Source organism: Opisthocomus hoazin, chromosome 9 (genome assembly GCF_030867145.1).
Source record: "Opisthocomus hoazin isolate bOpiHoa1 chromosome 9, bOpiHoa1.hap1, whole genome shotgun sequence".
NCBI classification, from domain to species: Eukaryota; Metazoa; Chordata; class Aves; order Opisthocomiformes; family Opisthocomidae; genus Opisthocomus; species Opisthocomus hoazin.
In genome coordinates this window covers 18,205,000-18,228,169 of record NC_134422.1, presented here as the reverse complement: position 1 = coordinate 18,228,169, position 23,170 = coordinate 18,205,000, and the positions used below count along the sequence as shown (strand labels likewise).

At 65.3% G+C, this 23,170-nt stretch overlaps 1 protein-coding gene across 10 annotated transcripts in view; it reads left to right on the top strand.

The window, feature by feature from the left end:
* Positions 1-23,170, top strand: part of TNS1 (tensin 1) — a 65,123-nt gene that overhangs the window by 6,444 nt on the left and 35,509 nt on the right. For 2 of the 10 annotated variants that reach the window (XM_075429725.1, XM_075429716.1), the window contains exons 4-17: positions 12,536-12,574; positions 14,713-14,754; positions 17,518-17,567; positions 17,900-18,071; positions 18,424-18,474; positions 18,935-19,057; positions 19,314-19,378; positions 19,500-19,583; positions 19,694-19,806; positions 20,397-20,457; positions 21,407-21,482; positions 21,631-21,760; positions 22,014-22,079; positions 22,628-22,789. In XM_075429725.1, the coding sequence (XP_075285840.1) occupies positions 12,536-12,574; positions 14,713-14,754; positions 17,518-17,567; positions 17,900-18,071; positions 18,424-18,474; positions 18,935-19,057; positions 19,314-19,378; positions 19,500-19,583; positions 19,694-19,806; positions 20,397-20,457; positions 21,407-21,482; positions 21,631-21,760; positions 22,014-22,079; positions 22,628-22,789 (1,234 nt within the window). Of the gene's footprint in view, positions 1-4,504; positions 4,999-9,845; positions 9,934-10,115; positions 10,154-11,649; positions 11,671-12,535; positions 12,575-14,712; positions 14,755-17,517; positions 17,568-17,899; positions 18,072-18,423; positions 18,475-18,934; positions 19,058-19,313; positions 19,379-19,499; positions 19,584-19,693; positions 19,807-20,396; positions 20,458-21,406; positions 21,483-21,630; positions 21,761-22,013; positions 22,080-22,627; positions 22,790-23,170 lie in introns of those variants that run through there. The other 8 variants (XM_075429718.1, XM_075429724.1, XM_075429722.1 and 5 more) reach the window with 8 other exon arrangements.

Genomic DNA, 23,170 nt, shown 5'->3' with positions numbered 1-23,170 from the left:
GCGCGCCCGGCCCCTCCGCTCAGGGATTTTTCCTCGCTTAGCAAACCTCCCTCCCTCCCTCCTTCCGAGGAGGGCGGACGGACAGACAGACACTGGCGTGTATCCGACCCTCCCCAGCCTGCTCAGTCCCCACACCAAAACCGCTTGCCCAAAGCAGGGGGGATGTATCTTCCTTTGAAAAGTGGGGAAACTGAGTCACGGAGCCCTGCCCGGGGGCAGCCAGAGGTGGGGGACACGGCATGGGGTGCAGTGCTTTCCGTGGCAGTGGTCAGGCATGGGTGAGCCCGTGTGTTGGCACAGCTGGGATCTGGTGGTGACGCTGCCCTCCCGGCTGGGATGGAGGGATGAGCCCGAGGATGCTCCGGGCAGTGGGGCCATGCGGGTGCTTCCCAGATCGTGGAGCAAGGGAGGTGCTGGGGGCGTCCCTGTCCCTCAGGATGTGGTTGCTCCAACCGCAGCTGAATTTTGCTATGATACTGCCTGGAGAGGCTGAGAAAAGATGGGGGACAGTGCTTCTCCCCGTGGCAGGAGCCGGCCTGGTGATGAGTGGTTTGGCTGAGGGACGGGGAGAGCTGCGGCGTTTGGCTGCCGAATCGGCTGGCGATCACCAGCGCGTGTTCTGGGAAGTGACGGCTGTGCCAGCCCTGGGGCCTGGCAGGGCTCCAGCCTGCCCCGCTCGCCCCGTGCCACACCGGGGCCCAAGGTCCTGGGAGAGTGGGGGTACCGGGCTGTGCTGAGAGGGGAAACTGAGGCACGGCACAGAGCGTGGGGCTGGGGCGCCTTGGGTCTGCCTTGTCCCCCAGCGTCTCCCCCTGCGGAGCTGACAGTAGGCACTGGAGCTGTGCTGGGCTGCTGAGCCGTGTGTGTGTGTCTGTGCGTGTGAACACGCGTGTGTGAGTGTGCATGCGTGTGCCCAGACACGAGCGTGTTTGCGCCGTCACACGTGTGCGTGTGGTCATGTACGCCCAACGATGCGTGTGTGCATGAGCCTGCTGGGGAGTGCATGTGTGTGCGAGAACGTCCACCCGTGTGCACAAGTGTGGTCACGGGCGGGCAGGCGGTCACATGCGTGTGCCCCCAGCTCGGTGCCACCCGTCCCCACTGGCCTCGCGCCAGGCCTGGCTTGTTTTTCAAGTGCCCCCCCTGCGATGGAACTCGGGGCGGGGGGGGGGGGGAGATTTGTCCATCATTAAACCGGGGGCTGGAGCGGGGCCAGGGCCAGGCAGCGAGGCGCGTCCCGGCCGGAGCAATCGCTCCCAGCGCCCGGGGTGGCAGCGGGGGGGACGCAGCGGGACCCGTGCTGGGGCGCAGGGTGCTGGCGGAGGGTACGTGAGTCTCCCCACCTCGGCTGGTGGTTGGGACCCCCCCTCGCCTGCATAGCAAGCCGGGGTCAGGAGGGGAAACTGAGGCAGGGAGTGGTTGGACGCTTCTGGGCAGGCTTGACTCGTGGTGATGGGCACCCCCGTGGGGTTCTGGGCAGTGGTGAGGGGCATGGCTGGGCAGCGCACTGCGGGACCCCCGTGGCTGTGCCAGGAGCGAGGGCTGCGGGGAGGGGACATGCATGTCCCAGCTGTGGCGAGCTCGTGCAAGGGGACGTGCGGCTGCCGTGTCCCCGCTCACCGCCCCAGCCACGCCGTCCTGCGCAGCGGAGGGGATGACGTGACGGTCACACGGGGAGCTGCCCGTCCCGTCCCTGTCCCCGATGCCCCCTTAAAAGCCACCCTCCCAGTGCTTCGGGACAGCTAATTAGCAACACCCCTGGTCTCCAAAACAGAGCAGGCGGCGGAGGAGGGGGGGAGTAATGCTGCAGGAATGTGTCCTTGGCCCTGGCGTGGGCTCAGCCGGGGTGGTGGGACGGGGGGCTGCGGGGGTCAGCCCTGCCCCGGTGCCGTGCCGGGTTGTGTTTGCGCAGCGGGTCCTGGAGGGGGTTCTGGGTATTTTTTCCTCCTTCTTTCCTTTTTCCCCTTCTTTACATCACCGCCAAAATATTCGGCCTCTCTCAGCTCTGGGGGAAGGGGGGGGTCAGCTCGGCTGCTTGGAGGAGCTGGGGCCCTGCTCTGCACCCACCGGGTGCTGCTGGGCACGGGGAGGGCGGGCAGGGGAGTGGGGATGCTGAGACTGCCCGCGCTCGCTGCACTGGTGAGCGCTGGCCGGGGCTGGCCTGGGAGGTGTCAGCCGAGGCAGCGGGGACCGCCAGCCTCCCTCCTCGAGGGCTCCCAGGGCCGGATCCAGCCCCCCAGGGCGCTGCTGTGGTGGGAGTCAGGACCCGGGCTGGGCAGGGGCTCTCTGCCCCGTTTCCCATTGATTTTCACCCTGCCTGGACTACTTTGCATCCTTCATGGTCACCTCTCCTGGGATCTGCCCCGGGAAGGGCGCTGGGTCCCTGGGGACCTGCAGCACCCTCTGAGGGGTGGCACCAACCCCAAACCAGACAAAAGGTCTGGCTCAAAAAGGGGTTCTACAGACCTTTCCCTGGGACTTCATCTGCTCCCTGTGTGCTTTCACCTCCAGAGATGACCCCCCTGGTGCCTGATCTCCAGGTCCCCCTTTTTCCTCTGGGGTCGCGGGTGGTGGTGCTCAAGGGTGCTTGGTTTAGGTCACAGAGGAGCTGGTTCAGGTGCGGGCTGGTTTCTCTGGGGCTGCTGGTGGGACCCCTTGGGGTGCAGGGGCCACTGGAGCCCCTTGGCCGACCGCTGGACCCGCTCTTGCCAGTGCTTTGGCCCCGATGGCTCCAGGACGTGTTTGGTGGCTGGAGTTCAGGGACGTTGCCAGGACTTCTCTGGCCGTGTCCTGGAAAGGGGACACGTCATCTCCCCAGGGGACAGCTCCCGCCACCTCCCTGGGGACGGGGACGTGCTATCAGCGCCCTTCGCTCTCCCACTCACTTCCATCCTGCTTGGCCGCTGATCCTTTCCCATCTGACCCCGGCTCTTCCACTGCTGGTGTTTCCCAGGGCCCGGGAGCCGTCCTGCGGCTGCCTCCGGAGGAGCCAGGGATGGGGGGTGTCCAAGCGGGGGTCCGTGCTGGAGCCGAGCCAGGGTCCATGCCCGGCTCCCCTGGCACAGGGTGTTCATTGCCTCTCCATCCCGCTTGCAGGGCTCCCCTCTTTTTGGGATGCTTCCTTTTTTGGGGGCTGTGGTGCTGGGGGAGCGCTTCTTTGGGGGGTGCCAGTGGATCCCGGCTGTGGGGGTTTGTCCCCAGAGCGGTGGCTGTTGGGGTCCAGCCCCGTGACCTTGGGTGCTTGGGGAGGGCAGCACGGCTGGTGCTTGCTTGGGGGGCGGGGGGGTGAGGAGGTGCCCCCCGGGGATGCTGGCGCTTTGTCCTCAGCAGTGGGAAGGGTCCGCCGGTGCCCCTCGGTGCTCCCGTCCCACGGCACCGTCCGGCTGCTGGGGGGGCTGCGGCGCGGGGGGGCTGGGCAGGATCTGCTGGAGCGGGATTGCGCTTATGGGAGTCTTGGAGGAGGGCAGAGGGAGAGCCCCTGGCCACCTACCCCTCCGTGGTGACTTTGGGGGGGGGGGTGAGGCACGAGCGGTCCCCGGGGTCCTGCCCCGTGCCAGCGGAGCCAGCCCCGGCCTTTCGGCTGAGCCCGCGGCGCGAGGACGGAAACGCAAACAGGAACGGGGAGGCGTTGGGTGAGAAAATGTCAACAGCGCGAGGCCGAGTGCCTGGCTCGCCGCCTCCCCGGCCGGCTCGCCACTCCGTGGGCACCGCCGGGTGGGCTACCCCCTGCCCCACGCTGCTGGGGCTTCCCCCCGTCGCCCCCCGGGTCTCCCGGCGCTGAACACTTACTCGCGCAGCAGGGCCAGGGCTGGACTGCCCCGGGGATGGCCGGGGAGAGAGGGGCTCCATCCATCCCCACGCAGAGCCCCCGAGGAGGAGGAGGAGGAGGAGGAGGAGGAAGGGAGATGGGAGGAAGAGGGGGGGGATGCTGGGCACACCCTGGGTGAGTGGGGACTGGCATGGCTCCGTGTGCCGAGGGACAGACGGGGCTTTCCCAGCCTTCTGGCTTTGCTTTTTAATTGAGGGTGGGCTGCTAAATCTTCACATCCCCCCGATGCCAGGGGTGTGGGGCACCCAAGGGACGTAAATCGGGCACCTCATCCTGTGCATGGGGGGGGGGGGGGTCAAGTCGTGCCAGGGGGTGCCAGGCAGAAAAGGCCCCAAGCAGGGCCCCACACCCCCGTCCCTGCCACCCCCCCGCCAAGGGCACGGGGACACTGGCTGCGTCACGCGGGGCGATAAGGCCCCGACCCCGCTGCGCCCCGCCGCCCGCAGTGGCCCCTCGGCTCGGGGTGCGAGGCGCTTTGCAGGGGGAGGCAGTGGAGGTGGGGGGGGTGCTTTTTTTTGGGGGGGGGTGGTCTGCCCGCTTGCCAGCACCCCTCGCCCAGGGCTAGCTGCCTGAGCCGGGCTCCCGGTTGCCTTTAAGGGCGTTTTTGGGGGAGGCGAGGGGAGCGGAGCGGGGCTGGACTTGGAGCGTGCCGTGCAGCTGGGGAGAGAGGGAAGAGGAGAAGAAAGAGGGAGAAGGAGCGAGAGGAGGGAGGGGAGTGGTGGAAAAAGCCGCCCCCGGGACCCCCTTCCTCCCCAGGGCCGGGGCCGGCACCCCCGGGCTCCCCAGCCCCCCGCCGCCCCGGGGGTGCAGAGGGGAGCGGGGGCCGGCGGGACCCCCCCCTGCACCCCCTCCATCGCCGGGGTCCCGGCTTGCGGGGAGCGAAACCCTTCGGTCTCTCCCCCTCCTTCCCTCCCCTCCCTCCTCCCTCCCTCCTTCCTTCCTTCCTTCTCCAGGCTTGGCCCGGGGAGGGAGGGGGGCTCTGCCTCCAGTCTGCCTTCACGCCCGCCCGCCCGGGCGACGCCGGGCTCCCGCCTGACCCCCCCCCCCCTCTTCCCCGGCCCCTCCGACCCCCCCCGGCCGCCCCCCGGGCCAGGTGAGGCTGCGGTGCCGTCCCTTTCGGATGTAGGCAGGCGAGACCCCGGATGGATTTCGGGAGCGTCATGAACCAGGTACGGGTGGGCGGCGAGGGCATGGGGGTCCCCATCCCCCCCACCCCCCAAAGGAGGGGGGGATGCTGCAGGGGGGGGTGGCATCTCGTCAGGGGGCCAGGGGCCACGCGTGACATGCGAGCCGTGATGGGGTGGTGCGTGGTTCGGGGGGTGCTGCCCCACCCCCCTCCGTGTTGGGGGGTCCCCAGTTGTCAGTCCCGGATGGGGTCTCGGGATGTGGGGGGGGGTGTTTGGCGGGGGCAATGCGGTGCTCGCAGGGAGGAGGGCTTGGGGAGGGGGTGAGGGCCGGTTTGCTGCCGGCCGGGAGCTGTGAGCAGCTCGGGAAGGGGCCGTGCCCCCCCGTGCCCACCTCCCCACCTCCCCAGGGCGGTGACCCGCAGGGTGCCCCGGAGGGGGACGCGCAGGCGCTGGGGTCCGCGTCCCCTCCGAAGTGCGTAGGGACCTGTCCCTGGGGAGCCGGGGCTGCGCGGGAAAGCAGGGTCCTCCCCCGGCACCCCATTCCCACCCCGCGGCCGGGCGGGTGATGCCGGGCGGGTGTCTGTCACCCCGGAGGGGGGGGGACACAGACGGAGGGGGGGGCAGCCCCTGGGCCGGGACACCCTGGCAGCCCACGGGTTAACCCCCCTGCCCGGTCCCGCGGCGGGACCGTCAATGGTTAAACCCCGGGTTAATGAGTGGCGAGGAGCCCGGCAGCCGCGGCGGGTGCCAGCCCCCCACCCCGGGCAGGGACCCCCGGCCCCCCGACGCCACCGGGCCCGCAGAGGGTTAAATCCGGCAGGGCAGGTCCCGGCGCAGATGTTTTTGGGCTGTGCTCCTGGGAGAGGAAACGGTGGAGCGAGGCATCAGCCCTCTCGGTTTTAAGGAGAAAACAAGAGAAAAAAATAAAAACCCAAACCCCAGAAGTGCTCCGTTCCCAGGGTGCCTGATCCCGCTCGGCGTCGGGGTCAGCCCCTGGTGCGGGACGGGTGACCCCGCTGTGGGTGCTGGGGGGCAGCTGGCAGGGTCAGAGGGGTGACAGCGGCTGCGCCCCCTGAGTCCTCACCGAGGAGTGCTGGGGGGGTCGTCTGCTGCGTTGAGGAGTTTGGGGGTGCTTGGGGGCACCCAAGCAGGTCCCCGTTGTCCCTACGGCGTGGTGGCACTGGGAGGGCTGCGTGTGTCCTGCCCGGAGTCTGAAGCCGTCCCTGGGAGTGACACCTCCAGGGAAGGTGGGGTGGGGAGAACACCAGTCCCCAGCCCGTGCCCTCTCTAACGAAGCCACCCTGTTAGCGATCCTGCTGGGGGCTGCTGCTCCCCCCATCCCAGGCAGGGCGCTGCGCCTTGGGGCTGTGCCCCTCTGTGTCCTCCCCCCACTTTTGGGGTCCCTTTGCGCCCTGACTTGTTTGGGGAGGGGGGGCCACCCTCCTGCTTGCTCTGCCACCATCCCGTGCCTGGCCTCCTGCAGCCCATCCCTGGGGCATCCCGTCGCAGTGCCAAAGGGTATTGGGGCGCAGGGAGAAGAGAAGCCCCCACCCCAACACCGTCAATGGGGGATGCTGGTTTTGGGGGTGCTGCTCAGAGGTTCAGTTTCCCTGCAGGGGGACGCAGCGCTGACCCCAGTCTCCATCTGCTCGGGGCTTTCCCACACAAGGGGAGCCCCCGGGCTCAGTGCTGGGGGGGCACAGACCCCCTGGGGCAGCCAGGGCTTGTTTTGGCACCCCGACCACCCCCCGAGGTGGGTCGCAGCCCTGTGGGTCGCTGGCATGGGCCCCTGATCCCTCGGGGCAGCCCGAAGCCTGTGGTGGGGTCTCCGTGCCTGGGGATGGGGCTCGCCTGGTGCTCCACCAGCGGGGTAGCTGGGATCTGTGGGGCGGGGAGGGATCCATGGAGTGCGGTGGGGTGGAGTGCGGTGGGGTGCGGTGGGGTGGTGGTCTGTGGGGCAGGGTCCCACACAGGGCTCACAGCAGGGCACAGCCTGCCTGCTTATGGGCCCGTGTGCTGGCCAATCCCACGTGAGCACCCGCGCTCCGACCAATCCCACGTCAGAATCCATTTGTTGACCAGTCCCGTGCGAGAATCCGTGCACTGACCAGTCCTGGGCTGGAATCACTGCGCTGGCCAGTCCTGTGTGTGAATCAGTGCTCTGACCAATCCCACATCAGAATCCACATAGTGACCAATCCCGTGTGAGAATCTATGCACTGACCAATCATACGTGTGCTGGGCAATCCTGTGTGAGAATCCATGCATTGACCAATCCCAGGTGAGAATCCAGGCACTGACCAGTCCCGGGTGAGAATCCGGTTGCTGACCAATCCTGGTGAAGCCCCCTGCAGCAGCCTGTGTCCCAGCCAATCCCAGTGTGACTGCTCCCGGCCAATCCCCAGTTGTGGGATCTGCTCCCTGGCCAATCCCGGTGCCCACTGTGGGGTTGGGGGTGCTGATGAGGGGCCGGTGGGACCCCCAGGACATCCTCAGAGCAGGCTGGGCGTGTGGTCCCTGCGGGACCGGGGCGCGGGGTCCCCGCAGCGGGCGGGCACCGGCTGCAGGTATGGCTGGGGCTGCGGGGCCAGTGCCAGGGCGGCGCTGGCCGGCGGGGCCGGGTCCGGACCCGCTGCCTGCAGACGTTGCCTTTTTAGGCGCTGGAGCACAGCACATCCCTGCCTGCGGCCGGCCCTGTGCTGAGCCAGCGCCCGCTGGCAGAGCGGGGACAGCCCATCCTGGGCATGCGGAGGACCTCCGTCCCCCTCCTGACCTCCAAAAAGCCCCTTTTCCCCCCAAACAGGCCCAGGGACGCTGCTTTCTCCCCCTTCCCCTACTTGGCACTTGGCAACCCTGGGGCCAATTGCTCAAACCGCCCCGGAGCCGGGACCTGCCCTTATTTGTGTTGAAACCAGGGCTATTTTGGTGCTGCTGCCTCCATCGTAACCCCTCGGAGCTTCCCTGTGTGTTGCCTTCACCATCCTGCCCTGTCTCCCCGTGCCAGGCTGCTGGACTGGCCAGCTGCAGGCTGCCGGGGGCTGTCACCCTCCCGGCTGTACCGTGGGTCCCGGGGTGCCGGTGTGACCCCAAGGGCTGCTGCGGGGTGGAGCGGCTGGTGTCCCCGCCATATCTCAGCCCCAATCTGCAGAGCTGGGCGCACCGGGTGACCTCTGTCCTGGCCATGCTGCCGCCTTCCTGGCGGGGATGGGCCGCGGTGCAGCTCCACAGGCACATACCAGGCGGGAGACGGAGGGGATGGGGTCCATCCCACCGTGGGGCTCTTTTGCTGTGCGGTACCCTCCCCAGGTACCACCAGCATCTCTTGGGCAATGGAGGGGCAGGGCAATCCGGTGGCCTCTGCCCTGGCATGGGTGCTGCCAGGCATCTGGGCATGGAGGGAACGGCATGGTGACAGTGCCTGGCCCAGCTGCGGGGCGGGCCGGGGATGCTCAGAGGGAAGCCTGGGAGCGGCGAGACCTCCGTGCCCCGGCGTCAGCCCTGCCTGACTCACCCCGAGCCGCTGGCCAAGCCGCTCCCCAGCTCTTCAGCACAGCCGCCAGTTACCCCCACCCGAGGGCAGAAACCCCAAAAGCAGCAGAGCCCCTGAGCGCTGGTGGGAGCAGAGAAGGGCTACGTGGTGCCAGGGTGCTGCCCCCTCCCCGGGACCCCCGGGTCGGGGTTCTGCACGGGCTGTGCCGGGCAGGGTGGAGCTGGGGCGAGGGGGGAGCGGGTGCGGATGCAAACAAACATGCCGTCCTCCCGCTGGGGACTTATTGCATAAACAGGAGATTTGCCAGAGCTGCAAGAAATGTGAGGGCAGGAGCAGGCAGCACGTGGTGTGGGCAGGGGGGACCTGACCCCTGTGCGGGCTGGGGGGTGGGCGGAGGGGCACTTTCTGATCCCGGACCCTGTAGACCATTATGGCTGGCAGGGGGGAAGGATGCTGCAGCTGATCCTGCCGGGAAGTGGGGAACAGGGGTGCTGGAGAGGGGAAATCCTTCCCTGACGTCCCCAACTTGGCGGCTGCAACCAGTCCCCTGAAAGTTCCTCCTGCTCTGCCCCACACCATGGCTGAGTTTGGCAGGGACTGGTGTCTGTGGCAGGGCTGGAGGGGCTGGCGAGCAGTGGACGGGCTCTGGGGCTGGCTGGGGGATTGCTGTGGCCCCTGGCTGTTGCTGGGACCTCCCCCCACTTTGCCTGGGGCAGGGTCTCAGGGTGAGCAGAGAGCTGTGGAGCACATGGGGAGGTGATGCGCAGCCCAGCTGGGACATGGGCAGCACGAAGGTCAGGCGACCGTGCTAGGGAGGTGACGTGGGACCCCAGGAGGTTCCCTGTGGGGTGACATGGGCTGAACTGGCATTGATGCCACCCCAGCGTCGTCCTGTGCAGCACAAATCCGACCACTGAGTCACCGTCCTCAGGGTGGTTTGGGCAGGGGACCCCCTTCCTGGGGGCTGGAGGGAGTAGGGTGCCTTGCTCCCCTCTTTTGGGGTCCACATCCCTTCTGAGTGGGGGGGCCAGGAGGGCCGTGCCTGCCTGGTGCTGGCTTGCCGTGGAAGGGGTCCGGGATGCCGGGGGGTCACTTTTGACAGCACGTCTCTGAGCGGGGGTGGCTTGCTGGTGTCCTGGTGCCTGGCCGTGGGGAGCAGCCCTGGTGTGCCGGGGTGGCTGGTGCTGCGGCTGCTCCCGGCATCGCAAGGGTCAGCACCGGCCCGGATATCGGCCGGCTCGGGAATGTTTATCGGAGCTCCTGGGGAAGGGAAAAACAAAAACCGCCACCCAAAGGAAGGGATATGCGTCAGAGATGGGCCTGCATCGCCCACCGGCAGCCGGGCGGGCCGTGCCGTGGGCTGCGGGCCAGTGCTCGCCTGGCTCCGGCAGCCCAGCTGGGGGGGAACCAGTGCTCCCCGAGCCCCCCCCGTGCCCGGTGCTGCACCGACCCAGCCTGCTCCCGAATCGCAAGGCCCCTCCGTGGAGGTTTGTCTCCTTTTGGCCCCGCTGGCATCCCGCCGGCTGGGGCTACAACCCGCAGGGATGCTCCGGCTGGAGCAGGACCCGGCGCTGACCCTGGGCACCTCTGTGGCTGCCGAGGTTATTGTGCTGAGGGAGGAGGAGGAGGATGGAGAGGAAGGATTTGGGAGGGAGATGCGGGCGGTGGTTGCAGCATCGAGAAGGCTCTGGGGTGTCTCATCACCAGGTACGTGGTGGATGTCCACATCTCTCCAGCCTCGCTCAGTGCTTGGGAACCAGTGCCGAAGTGCTGGTGGGGATCTGGGGTGCAGAGGCCAGTTCCCGAGCTGCAGCCTGTGGGGTTTGGTGGAGGAGGGCTCCCGTGGGCTGCTCTGCCCTGGGGTGGTGCGGCCAGGAGCTACTAGGGGTTTGCCGACCAGGTGTTTGCCTCTGGGCTTGGACATCTCGAGGGTATCAAGTTTCTCTAGGTATGGTGACAGCTGGCTATGAGCGAGCCCATCGCTGCTCTCCAGGAGAAGGCTGTAGCATGTGCCCAATCCTTTATGAGACATCAGAGAGTCCCCATCACTTGTGGCTGTGGGGCCTTGTTCGGTGGGAAACTGATTTTGCTGCTTGGGAAAACCCGGGTCTCAAGGCAGCGGCTGGCGGGATGTGGCTGCTGGGAGGTACGGGGCTGCGACCTGGGGGGCCGTGGGGGGCTGGCGGGGTGGGCGGCAGCCCCGCTGCGCCTCGTTCCTCGCATTCCTGGGCAGGGCTGCCGGGCGGCGGGGTCGTGGCGGTGGGGGCCGGGCGGCAGGAATGCAAACACCGGTGGGGGGGGGAGAAGAAAGGCTGCTGTGTCTGCCGTGGCGAGGCGAAGCCCGGAGGTCCCCCCGCCCCGCTCCGGAGAACGCGGGGGTCCCTGGGGACGGAGGTGGCGGTGGTTCTGGGGGATGCCCTGTGCGGGGTGATGCTCTCACTGTCCCATGGGGCAGGAGGGATGCTCCTGCACCCCTGAAGCAGGAGCTCGGCTTCCCTAGGAAGGGGTCTGTTGCCTGGGGCAGGGTCTTCCATCTGCTCCTTGAACCCGAGGCATGTTTGAGCCAAACTTGGGAGAGGGATGGAAGCTGAAAACAGCATGACGTTCCTGCAGCCCTCGTAAAACTGCCTTTCTGGGATGAGAGAGTGCCATATGGCCTGGGCTGGTGTCTCCTGTGGGTGGGAGGAGCGGTGTCGGGTGAGCACAAGCCCATGTTAGACATCAGAGAATCCGCTAGGGCAGGGAAATACGACCACGGGCACCCCAGTTTTCTCCCTTCTCCAGCCAAAGGTTCATTCGTAGCCTGCAAACATCCTGGTGCCGACAGCAGAGGAGGGGTGGGCATGGACCCTACCTGTCCTTGGGACCAGCGTGTCCCGTGATGGGGGAGCTGCACATCTGCCCCCCATCACCGGCTTTGGGAGCTGGTGCTGGGTGGGGGCCGGGGGCCCTTGGCTGGGCATCCCCGGGGGAGGAGCGCGGCGGTGTGCGGGGCACGGTGCGGGGTACGGCGCGGCCCTCGCCGGCCCCGTCCGCGGCGGCTCGCTGCCGGAGAACATTCCAGGGAGGCTGGCGCGGGGCCAGCACCGCGGGGCAGGGAAAGGGGCCTTTTATGGAAGTGTTTCTGCATTAGAATAAAATCATAATAATAATGCGCAGGGGAAGGGAACGGGAGGAGGAGGAGGAGGAACCCCTGGAGAAAACAGGGAGGCGGGATGGGAACGGTCGGTGGCTGGGGAGGGGGCAGGCACTGGGCATCGCCCTGCGGGGACTGGGGTGGGCTGGGGTCTGGGTGGGAGGCTTGGGGCAAATGCTGCTGTTTATGGCCCCGGGCAAGGGAGGCTGAGCGGGGAGCTGGGGGTCCCTGCACTGCCATGGTGGGGGACAAGCCCCTGCGTGGCGTTCTGCACGTTGGCTTGACGCTGGGATGAGGCGGGGAATGGCTGGCTGGGGGTCACCGCTCCTGGGGACACACGGCGGGGTTTGCAGGGGACGAAGCGCCCCGAATCACACCCTGGGCTGCTGCCCGCGTCCCCGGGCCAGCGTGGGGCTGAAGCGGCTGCTCCCGTTGCCCCCGGCACCCACAAACAAGGCGCTGCCGCTCCCACCCTGGCGTGCCGCTGCTTCCCGGCGGGACTGGGGTGCACGCAAAACCCAAGGTTAATTGTCAGTAATTGCCGCTGGTAATTAAGGTAACAATAGCTGGGCTGTGCAGCTGGCGGCTGCAGGAGTGCTCACGAGGCCGGGCTGGGGTTTGTTCCAGGAGCTGCTCTTGGCATTGGGCATCCTCGCCGCGCTGTGCCGTGCCCACCCAGGGCTGGGGCTGCCCGGGCTCCCTGGCCGAGGGCGAGTGGCACCGAGCCCTCTCCTGTCACCCGGGAGCTCAGCCTTGACCCCGGGGCGCTGCCTGTGCTCCTGCCCCAGGGCGGCAGGGCCATGGGCCACGGGGACCACTGTCACCCCCTTGGACTGGTGCTGGGTTTGCTCGGGGAGGGGGGTGGGTGCTGCAACCTGGCCCCTTCCCATGCCCCGTGCTCAGGGTTGGGGGCTGCAGGGACTAATCCTGACCTTCTTTTTGCTTCCTTGCAGGCTGTGACCCCCTGCTCCCCCGCTGTCAACTATGAGCCGGTAAGCGAGCCCTCGTCTCCGTGAGCCGTGATCTGGGGATGCTGGGTGGGATAGGACACGCTGTTCTGCACTGGGCATGGGGATTTCTCTGCCTGGGGGCTTCAAGGTGCGAGTCCCCCACCCTCAAAACCACAGGGGTCCTGTGCTGGGGATAATGTCGACCCCCCATTTTGGTACTGTGCCCCCCAGCTGGCTGCAGGGCATCCCACATCTCAGCAGCATGAGTTGGGGCAGCCCAGCCATCATGGGACTCCTGAAGCCGGTGCTTTCAGGAAAGAGGGGCTTGTGGGGTTGCTGGAACGGACAGGCAGATGGGACGTGACCGGTGTGGGCTCTGGGGTCCCCTGGCGCCAACGGCCTCCCCTCCATGGCCAGAGCCAGGGCAGTTTCTTGCACGCCCGGAGATGGCTCTACCAGATGTGCCTTTGGCTCGGAGCGCCCAAGGCCGCGCATTTGCAGCCCTTGTTATTGTCACCCCCTTCGTTTGTCCCTCCTGGGGACCTTTAACGAGCAGCCGGGGCCGGGGCGACGCACAGCCCTTCCCACCCTGTCCTCTCCGGATGCCGGGAAGGCAGCTGGGCGCCCCATCTTTGTTCACCCTGTACTGGGGAGCGTGCCAGGATGGGCTTTGCGGGGCACGGCAGGGCTCCGGGGATGGCAGGGCACCGGGATGGCGCCGGGAGGACCATGCCTGGGGCAGAGGTTTGGGAAGCACGGCATCTTGCCTGCAGAGCAGCCCCTGTGCCCCATCCCCAGTCCGGCCGTGCCCGTGGCGGCGGGCAGAGCGGGCACATGGCGGCGGGGAGGCTGGCATTGCCCGAGGCTGGTGTGGCCGCCCTTCCTTCTTGCTCCAGACGTGTGCCAAGGCTTGCTGGGGCAGGCGCCGGGGGGAGGAGGCCCTGGCAGGGTTTTGGCTCTGGGCTCAGCAGCCTGGCAGTGCTGAGGTGGCCATGCCCCGCGTGGGGCCCTGGGCTGGGCACCCCATAGCCATACAGGGGTCTCACCTGAAAACTGGGTTTAGGGGACGGTCCCCTGCAAGCTCACGAGGGCAGCACGTGAGCCCAAGTGAGCGAGGGGATAGGGTGGGAGCAGAGCCTGCTGCCCGCCCCAGGGCCCTGCAGTGGTTATCTGCCCCGGGTTTAATCTCTGCCTGCACCCCCTCCCCGCCCCTGCCAGCCTCCTTGGGCACTTATCACCAGCAAAAACGTGTTTGCTTCGAGCTGGGACCGTTATTGCGGCTTCAGGAGGAAATCGAAAGGGGTTTGCCCTGTCCGTGGCTGCAAATGGGAGCCCCAGCCCCGCTGCCAGGACTGGAGCAGCCTGGTCTTGGGAGTCCCCTCTGTCGCCCTGGTCCCAAGACCCCAGAAGATATCCAGCTTAAAAGCTGGGTCCCTTTGCTGTGCCACCCCCAGGCACCCCAGCCAGCTGTCCCCAGGCAGAGGTGTTTGTCCCCTGCTCTCTATATCTGGGATCCGGACACTCTCCCCCAACCTGGGAAGTGAATTTCTGTCCCCAGCCCAATTTCAAAGGTCTCCGTGGATTCCAGCGGCATGTCACCAAACTTTCCCCTTTTTTGAGCATCTCGGACCCTGCTCTGCTCCTGCCGGGGTCCTTCGCCAGCGCCGTGGGGCTGGGTTTATCGCGGGGAGCTGGGCTTGCCGGTGGCTGGTGGCCAGGCTGGGTGCGGGGCCGCGCCGGGCTCACCCCGTTGTTTACCTCCCGGCTGTGGGATCTGACCATGGGGGATCCGGACAGGATCCCGGAGGTGTGGGGGGCACCGGGTGCCGCTGTGGAGCGGGCGCAGGGTCTGGCCAAGCACTTTGCGTCCATGGCAGCGGTCCAGCGCCGGGGGCGGCTGCCAGGAGGCAGGACAGCAGCGCCCTCGGTACCCGAGCATCGCCCCAGCTCTGCACTTGGATTTCGAGGGATTCCCGACCTTTAGGAAGAGCGGACATGTTGGCGGGCAGGGAAGGAAATGGGATCGCGGCACATTTCCTAGGAAGGGCCAGAAATAGCCAAGGGGGAACTTTTGACCCCGGCCCCAGCTCTGAGTGCGTGTCTCTCTCTCAATCTCTCTCTCCTTCTCTCTCGCCTGTCTTTTTCTCACCCTCTGCTTCCTCCTGCCTGCCTGCCTGCAGCCATCCCCGGGGGAGAGCATCACGAAGCAGGTAGATGCCCTGGTAAGTGCTACCAGTCACGGAGGCTGAGCTCTGCCTTGAGATGTTCTGGGGGGTTGCTTGTGCCTGTCCCACTGCCACAAGAACCCCCAACAGCCAAAATTCCTCAGCCTGGGATGACGCCATGATTCCCCAACCTCCCCGAGACCCCCCAGCCCTCTCTCCCTGCCAGCCGAGGTGGTGATGGCCATGCTAAAGGCCAAGCGAGGTGCCCAGGGTTGGTGGCAGAGACGGTGTCGGAGCGCAGGGGATGGAGGCTGGGGCTTTTGCCGCAAAGCCGGCTTTCCTGTCTCGGAGCTGGGGATATGTTATTTAATCTGTGGACATGAAGTTGCTAAGACAGTGTAGACAAATGCACTGCCAAAGTCAACGCGGACGGCTTCCCCTTGCCCGCAGCCAGCTTGCTGGCCTCCCTGCACACCAGGGCCGGGACCTGAGGGATGGAGGCAGCGTGGTTGCCATGAGGAAGAGGGTGGAAGCCTTCCTCACCTGGGAGCCGGCTTTGCCCCATCCCTTTGGTTGTCCAGGACATGTTTCCAACCACTCTCCAAACAGGAGAAAGAGCATCTGCAGCTAGAAAAGTCCAGTGGGATACTCAGAAGCCCGCTTTGCCGGCTTTGCTGTCTTTTGGGGAAGTTTCCTGGTATTTCTGCAGCCTTTCTCATGCCTCGCATCGCCCGTTCCAAGCAGAAGGGACCTGTGGGTTTCAGATGCTGCCGAGAGCCTGGGCACATTCCGAGCCAGCCTGGGACTGGGAGGTGGATGTTCAATGGGATTGGCAGCAGGGGGGTCTTCAACGCAACGTGGCTGAGACCAGCCTGTCCTGTGCTGGGCTGGACTGGGACATACTGGCTTGGCCGGGATCTCTGCTCCGGAGGGGACCTTTGCAGGGTCTCCCAGCCCAGCGGTGGGCAGGAGTGTTTAATAACGCACGCGCTTGCTCCTATCAGCTGGTCGCGGGCTGACTCTTCCTCGTGCAGGGGCTGGCGGCAGAGACGGCAGCGTGACTGCGGTTAGATCGGGGGGGAGCGGGGCAGAGCCGGGGCACTCGTGCCGGGGCAGGGTATGCTGGAGGGCCCTGGCCACGGGCACCCGTGCCCCCGGGCTGGGGGAGTACCGGGAGCGGAGCCACCATGCCGTGGAAATGGATTAGCAAGGGTCTTGCTGCTGTCAAGGTATGGAGAGGGGCTCTGGTATCCCCACCTCGCTTTCCCTCCCATGCCTCAGTTTCCCCAGCCAAGAGAGGGTCGTGAGTCCCAGTTGCCCCCTGTCAGCTCCTCCATCGGGCAAGGCTGCGGTTTCGGAGGCTGCTGTGTCTGGGTGGGGTGACAGGGGCTGCTGGGGGGTGTGGGTTGGGGACCCCAGACGTCTCCTGCTACGAAGGTTTGGGGCAGAGCAGAGCCCGCGGTGGGGATCCCACCCTGGTCACCAGTGGATGACGCAGGGGCAAGCCCACGCTCAGGTTCAAGCTTGCTCCGCACACCCTGGCTCTGCCCAGGGAAGGCTTTACCTCTCTTTTTGCTGCATTTTAACTCCTTTGCACCTGGTGATGCTGGGGGGTTTCTGGGGTGAGCAGGAGATTTGGGGCATCCCGGGGACAACATGGGTGGGGATCGTCACTGCTGCCCGCACACCCCCGGGTGCTCGGATGGGGCTGCTGCCTCCCAGATCGACTTCGGCTGGGAGGGGAGACTGCTGTCCCCGGGCCCCACAGGCTGCTGAGGCCGGCTCTGCTCCGCCGGGCAGCCTGACCTTGCAAGGGGGACATGAGAACGATGGAAGGTGACGCCAGCTGCCCGCGGGAGCAGCCCTGGGACCACACCGGGTGGGAGATGGCGGGCGAAGGGCGCCGGGGAAACCTCTCCCTCCTCGTCCCGTTGCCTCTGGTGTGCCGGTTGAAGGGTGCTGCAGCCCCGAGGAGGGTTAGCAGCAGGTCCCGCAGCTCCGGGGATGAAAAGGACGTCCCAGGAGCCAGCTGTGGGGTGCATCTCTTGTTTCTGGATCCTTCCAGGGGCTCGGGGCATGCTGCTTGGGCGAGATGAGTCTTTAAATGACTCCTGCTTGTTAGCTGGAGATACTAAAACTAATGAGGTGTGAGCGTGTTTTTCCTTAGCAGTTTTTTTTGGAAACCCTGCTTTGTTTTTCGGCTGAGGTCACGAAGTCACCAAGCAAACCGGCTGCAGATGAAATTCTTGAGGCCAGAGAACATGCATAAATAGAAGTTTCCTGCTCCGAGAGCTCAAACATTTCCTCCCGGCGTTTGGCTGCGCAGAGCCGGGGCCAAAGCAAACTGTCGTGCCTGGCTGGCTCCTCGCTGCCGCTTGGGCCGCGAACCTGCCCCTGCCACTGGCCACAGCCACTCTGTCCTGCCAAGTGTGTGCCCGGAGCCCAGCTGAGACCGGAGGCACTCGTAACATGCCTGAGACCATCCCCCCCCCCCCCAGCGTCCTGCTCAAAGGTCCCCTGGGACCCTGTGCCAAGGCACCGCACCACGGTGCCGGTGGCGGCTGGTCCCAGCTGTGCTGGTGTTGTGAGAGATGGGTTTTGCTCGTGGCCGTGGTGGGGACGACAATGGTGCCGCTGGAGTGTTTGGTGCCACCGGGATGCTCAGCGGGTGGGATTTGGAGATGGCAATATTTTGGGGGTGTTACGGTGCAGGGGTGGGATGCTCTGGCAGCACTGTCACACCCAGCTCTAGCGGGACCCCTGTGCTGGCTGGGGGCTGGGTCAGGGCAGTAACTTGCTTTTTCCTCTCTGGTTCTTTAGGATGCCACGAAATCCCCCAGAAGCGGGCAGTCACGCCGCAAAACATCCAGGTAGATGCCTCAGTTTCCCCATCTGGTGACTGTCTCTGCCCTGCCTGAACCTTTCCCCTGGCCCCAAAACTTTGCTTCTCCAGATGTGCTGCAGCTGTGAGATGCTCCCTGTGGAGAAGACACAGGGGTTATGACCCACTGTCCCTAACTTGGGGTTCCCAAGACACCCCAACAAGGCTGGGAGCAGGGGAAAGGCTGTGGGCAGCCCTGCTGCTGTATCCCCGCGTGTCCCAGCCCGTCTCGCTTAACCCCCGGGGCTGTGCAGGGTGGGGAAGGGTCACAGTGTCCCCTCCCCACGCTGTGTCCTGACGGCTGTCCCCTCCCTCACTCAGGAGCATGAGCCTGACCACAGCCATGGAGAGCAGCTGTGAGCTGGACCTGGTGTACATCACGGAGCGGATCATCGCCGTCTCCTACCCCAGCACAGCCGAGGAGCAGAGCTTCTGCAGCAACCTCCGCGAGGTGGCCCACATGCTGAAGTCCAAGCACGGGGACAACTATGTGGTGAGGGACGCGGCCCGGTTCCTGCTGGGCTGGGGAAGGGGCTGGGGTGCTCAGGCCCTGGGGAAGTGGTGCTGCAGGGGCTGGGGTGATACATCCTCACCTCCAGCTGGGCTCAGCTCTCGTGAGAGGGATCTTTGCACCAACATGGAAGGACTTTTTCCTGCCTTGAAGCTTTCCAGTCTTGTTTGGACCCCGTGGGAGTTTTTAGCCATTGCATTGCTCCATGGCAAGGAACTACTGGGGTTAATGTGTTCAGGGAAGCCTCTCATGGGGGGATTTGGGGAGGCTGAGGTGGGTGGTGGCAGTGAGGGAGGACGGTGTTCCCTCACTGTGTCTTTCCTCTTCCCTGAAGCTTTTCAACCTCTCTGAGCGGAGACATGATATCAGCAAACTTCACCCCAAGGTGGGTCACAGCTGTGGGGAGCAGAGGGGCTCAGGACAGGGCTGTCTGGTGGTCCAGCTCCCTGTTGTGTTTGGGGCAGGAACAGCCACCCTTCCTATCCCACCCATCTGGTGGAGGAGCAGAGGGGGGAGAGCCCAGAGGAGAGCACTGGGACTTCCCAATGAGTTTGTGGGGGCTCAGCTTACTCCTGCCCCCCCAGCCTCAGCCCAAACCTGGCTGTTGGCGCCTCTTGAAGACCTCCCTAAGGCATCGTCCCCATCCCTGTGGCTGTGGGGGAGCCCTGGGCAGCTGCCCCTAGTGACCTGGGGGGGCTGAGACCTGGGACCCCAATGGCCACCCTATTGCCAGGGCAACGCGGTGGTGCCCACCCTGGGGACATGCCCTGGGCTTTGCACGCTGGCTTGCGTGGAGGGGGCAGAGCCCGACGAGGATGTGACCCTTGGCTGTTCTCCCTGCCCAGGTGCTGGATTTTGGGTGGCCTGACCTGCACACCCCGGCACTGGAGAAGATCTGCAGCATTTGCAAAGCCATGGACACGTGGCTCAACGCGGCGGGGCACAACGTGGTGGTGCTGCACAACAAGGTGGGCCAGACCCCTTCCCCAGGGCGCACAGCGATGGGGGCTGGGGGGCTGCAGGGATGGGGCCGAGACCCTCAGAGGTGGAGGGATGCAGGGGACGTGGTGGTTTGCGGCTTGGGCTGTGGGTAGGTGTCAGCGTGTGTGTGTAGACTGGTTTGTGTCTGTAAGGGTTGGGGCGTGTGTGTAGGGACTGGTGTGTGCCTGCCAATGCGCGGGGCACCACCACCCCCATGACACCCCTTCTGCTGTGTGCCCACAGGGGAACCGTGGCCGGCTGGGGGTGGTGGTGGCTGCCTACATGCACTACAGCAACATCTCGGCCAGGTAAGAGTGACATGCGGTCCCGGGGTGGCCCTGGGTCCCACCACCGACCTCCATCCTGGTGGTGCCAGGGTGCTGGCGCCCGTACTTCCCTTCAGCTTCATCTACCCTTTCGTACCCACAGCGCCGATCAGGCTCTGGACAGGTTTGCCATGAAGCGCTTCTACGAGGACAAGGTGGTGCCGGTGGGACAGCCGTCCCAGAAGAGGTGGGTGCCGGCATGTGTTTTACCCCCGTGGTCAGGGTGACTGGGTGCAGGGGGGTCAAGGAGGAGCTCCGCTGTGGGTCCTGCCCCTGACCTGCCTGTCACCCCTCCAGGTACATCCATTACTTCAGTGGGCTTCTGTCTGGCAGCATCAAAATGAACAACAAGCCCCTCTTCCTCCACCACGTCATCATGCACGGCATCCCCAACTTCGAGTCGAAAGGCGGTAGGTGCCCCCACGCACCGCTCCACGCTGCCTGGCCGAGCTTGCTCTCCACAATTTCCTCGGCAGTTTGAATTTCCCTTTTGCTCTCGGGGACTGTTTACTCCTATTAGCAGGATGCTGCCCTTCTCCCGCAGAGATGCCCTCGTGGGGTGCACCCCCCACCACGTGCTGGGCACTAACCTGAGCTGCGAGGTGACCGGGCTTTTCCGATGGCTTCTGGGAGCATGGCATCAGATTGGGCTTGGGGTTTGGGGTGCAGTACCAGCATGGTGCCAGTACCCAGAAGTGGTCCCTTCCTCGGAGACCATCATCCCACCTCCATTCCCAGCCCAGCGCTTGCCCCAGCTCCTGCAGGACCCAAACTGGGCTATAGTGACTTGTCCCCCTTTTTCACCCCATCCGGAGCATCCCTTTCTGCCCATCCCAGATGTTGCCCATGGCCGGTGCGGGCCAGCCGGGGCGGGGAGCGGCTGTTTGCCTTGGCTCCCTCCCTGTTTGGATTTCTCCCCCGTGACTAATCCCTGCCCCGGCCCCTCCGCCCTGACGGCTAACAGCAGCCTGCCTTCTCTCCCCGCCTTGATGTCTTCCAGGTTGTCGGCCCTTCCTGAAAATCTACCAGGCCATGCAGCCCGTCTACACCTCGGGGATCTAGTAACTATCATCTCCTCACCATGGGGCTGGGGGCTTCCCTCCTGCCCAGAGCGGGGGGCTTGGCAAGCTGGGGAAGATGGAGAGGGTCAAGGCCAAGTCTCCAGCAGACCCGGTGCCCTGCGCTTAGTCTGTTTGTGGTCCAGGGGATGAAAAAAGGGGCTTTCTTTTGCTTGGAGGTGGTAACTGGCTATACTGGGCCATACTGGGCCCTTCTGCTGGGAGGGCTGTAGTGACTGTGCGTATCAGCAGAGGGAGCCCGGGGCTGCGCAGAGCCTGGGGCTGGGTGTCCCCAGGGGGAGTGGGGACAGCCATGGGGACACCTCCCCGGGGGAGGGAGGCGTTTCTCCGCTCCTTGCCCAAAGAGATGCTCCTCCTGCCCGCAGCCGGGCGTCCCCGTTAGCCGAGATTTACTGCCATCCCAGCCTCGCCTTGCAGCTTTTAATAGACAGTTTATGGGATGCCGGTAATAAACTCCAGGTTTATCTTGCCTGTGAAATCCAACTCCCTTCTTCCCTCATCCCCTGCTGCCGACGCCACTGCCTGGAGGCAGACCCCCGGTGCCCTGGGGACGGGAGGGCTTCCGGCAGGGAAAAGGAGGCAGGGAGGAGAGCCTTCCCTGAGAGCTCTTCCTTCATGTGCTGTACTCCACTTGACCCACGAGAGCAGGGTGGACAGCCTGGTAGCCCAGCTCCAACACTCAGACGCCAGTCAAGCCCTCCCACACAGGATTTCTAGCATCCTCAGTTTCCCCCTCCTGTCTGGCTGCCCCTGGGAATGGGTGCCCTTTAGGGTGGGGGATGGGACCCTCCCCTGTCACCTGGAGGGCCAGCTCCATGCTTTGCACCTTTCCTGGCTAGGTTTGGGTGGAAGGGGCTGGTGAAGGTGGCGCTGGGAGCTCTGGGGGGGCTCTGCACTACAGCTCACAGCCTCCTGCTGTCCCTCTCTGCAGCAATGTGCAAGGAGACAGCCAGACGGGTATTTGCATCACCATTGAGCCTGGTTTGCTCCTCAAGGGCGATATCTTGGTAAGGAGCGTTGGCTCAAGCCCCCACGCGGGGAGCAGCTGGGGCATGGGTGGTCCTTGTGCCTCAGGACCCCCTGTCTCTCCCTTGCCCAGCCCCGCGGGACGCTCCTGGGCTTGTCCTGACGGTCGGCTCCTGCTCCTTTCCGCAGCTGAAGTGTTACCACAAGAAGTTTCGCAGCCCGACCCGCGACGTGATTTTCCGTGTGCAGTTCCACACGTGCGCTGTGCACGACCTCGACATCGTCTTTGGCAAGGAGGACCTGGATGAGGCCTTCAGAGGTAACCACACTGGCACCTTCCCACCCAAACTCCCTTCTCCTCCCACCCCTCTGGGCACCCCTGCTCCATCCATGGGGTTGGTTGTTTGGGAGCTGAGACGTGCTGCCCTGTGCCGGGATATTCCCCGCCAGCTCCCATCCGTGCACTGGCCGGGGCGGGTGCCCTGTGCTCTGGGCATGTTTGGGGTGGCCACCCGTGTGCTGTTGGAGGGATGGATGGAGATGGTCCCTTTGCTCTGCTCTCTCCCTGCCAGATGACCGCTTCCCTGAGTATGGAAAGGTGGAGTTCGTGTTCTCCTATGGCCCTGAGAAGATCCAAGGTATGGCTGGCTCACCAACACCGTGGTCTGGAGCTGGATGCTGGCTCCTTTTCTGCTCCCCAGCTCTATCCTGTACTGCCACACCTGTGACCTCCCCCTGCTCCGTTTGCAGACCCTTTGTCACCAGGGTGGGATGAGGGGTCCAGGCAGTGATGCTGATCTAGGAGCACCCGTGGATGTCCTATCGCCCTCACTCTCTTCTCCAGGAAGCTGCTCTCTGCAGCACTTGCTGGCCCGGGAGAGAGGGAGGGGGTGCTTGGGAACGGAGGACTCCCCACCCAAAAAGTCGAGACCTAGGCACGCTTGCTGTCCGTCCATCTGCCTGTCTCTAGGCAATCCCAAAAGCTCCAGCCAGCCTTGGTACACCTTATTTGTGGGTCTTGAGGTATCTCCCATGCTCATCCATCACTCTCATTCTTACGTGATTCTGCCGTGTCCTACAGCTCCTGCACTCTTCCCTTTGCCTGCACCTTCTCTCCATCTCCTCCCTCCATCCCACCTGTGCTGGTTCCAGCGTCACCCTGACTGACTATCCCACCTCTTCCCAGGCATGGAGCACCTGGAGAACGGGCCCAGTGTCTCTGTGGACTACAACACATCCGACCCACTCATCCGGTGGGATTCCTACGAGAACTTCAACATCCAGCGTGAGGATGGTGCAGAGGGCGCTTGGGCTGAGCCGCCCCTGCCTGGCAAGCACCTGGAGAAAGGTTAGGGCTCAAGGGGCGGTCGGTGGCCAAAGCGTCCCCGCGGGAATTCCCGTCACCCTGGGGAAGGGGGCACCGGCTGGCAGCAGAGCTGGGGGCAGGTGGTCGCTGCTTGAGGAGTGTGGCCACAGGATGGAGAGGAAGACCTCACGGACTTTCCCTCCTGCCAGCGGTGCCAAGGAGCTCAGGCTTTTTTTATGGCGCTTTTGTTCTCGAAGCCCTGTTTGCACGGAGCAGGGTCCAGCCCTGGTTCACGCCCCAGAGCTTTGGGAAACCCAGCCCCGAAGAATTTCGGGAGCAGGGTCTAATGGGGGACCAGTAAGTCTCCCAGCTCCTTGCTTGCGGTGCAAGCGTGGCAGGATGTAGCCACGCCTCAGTTTCCCC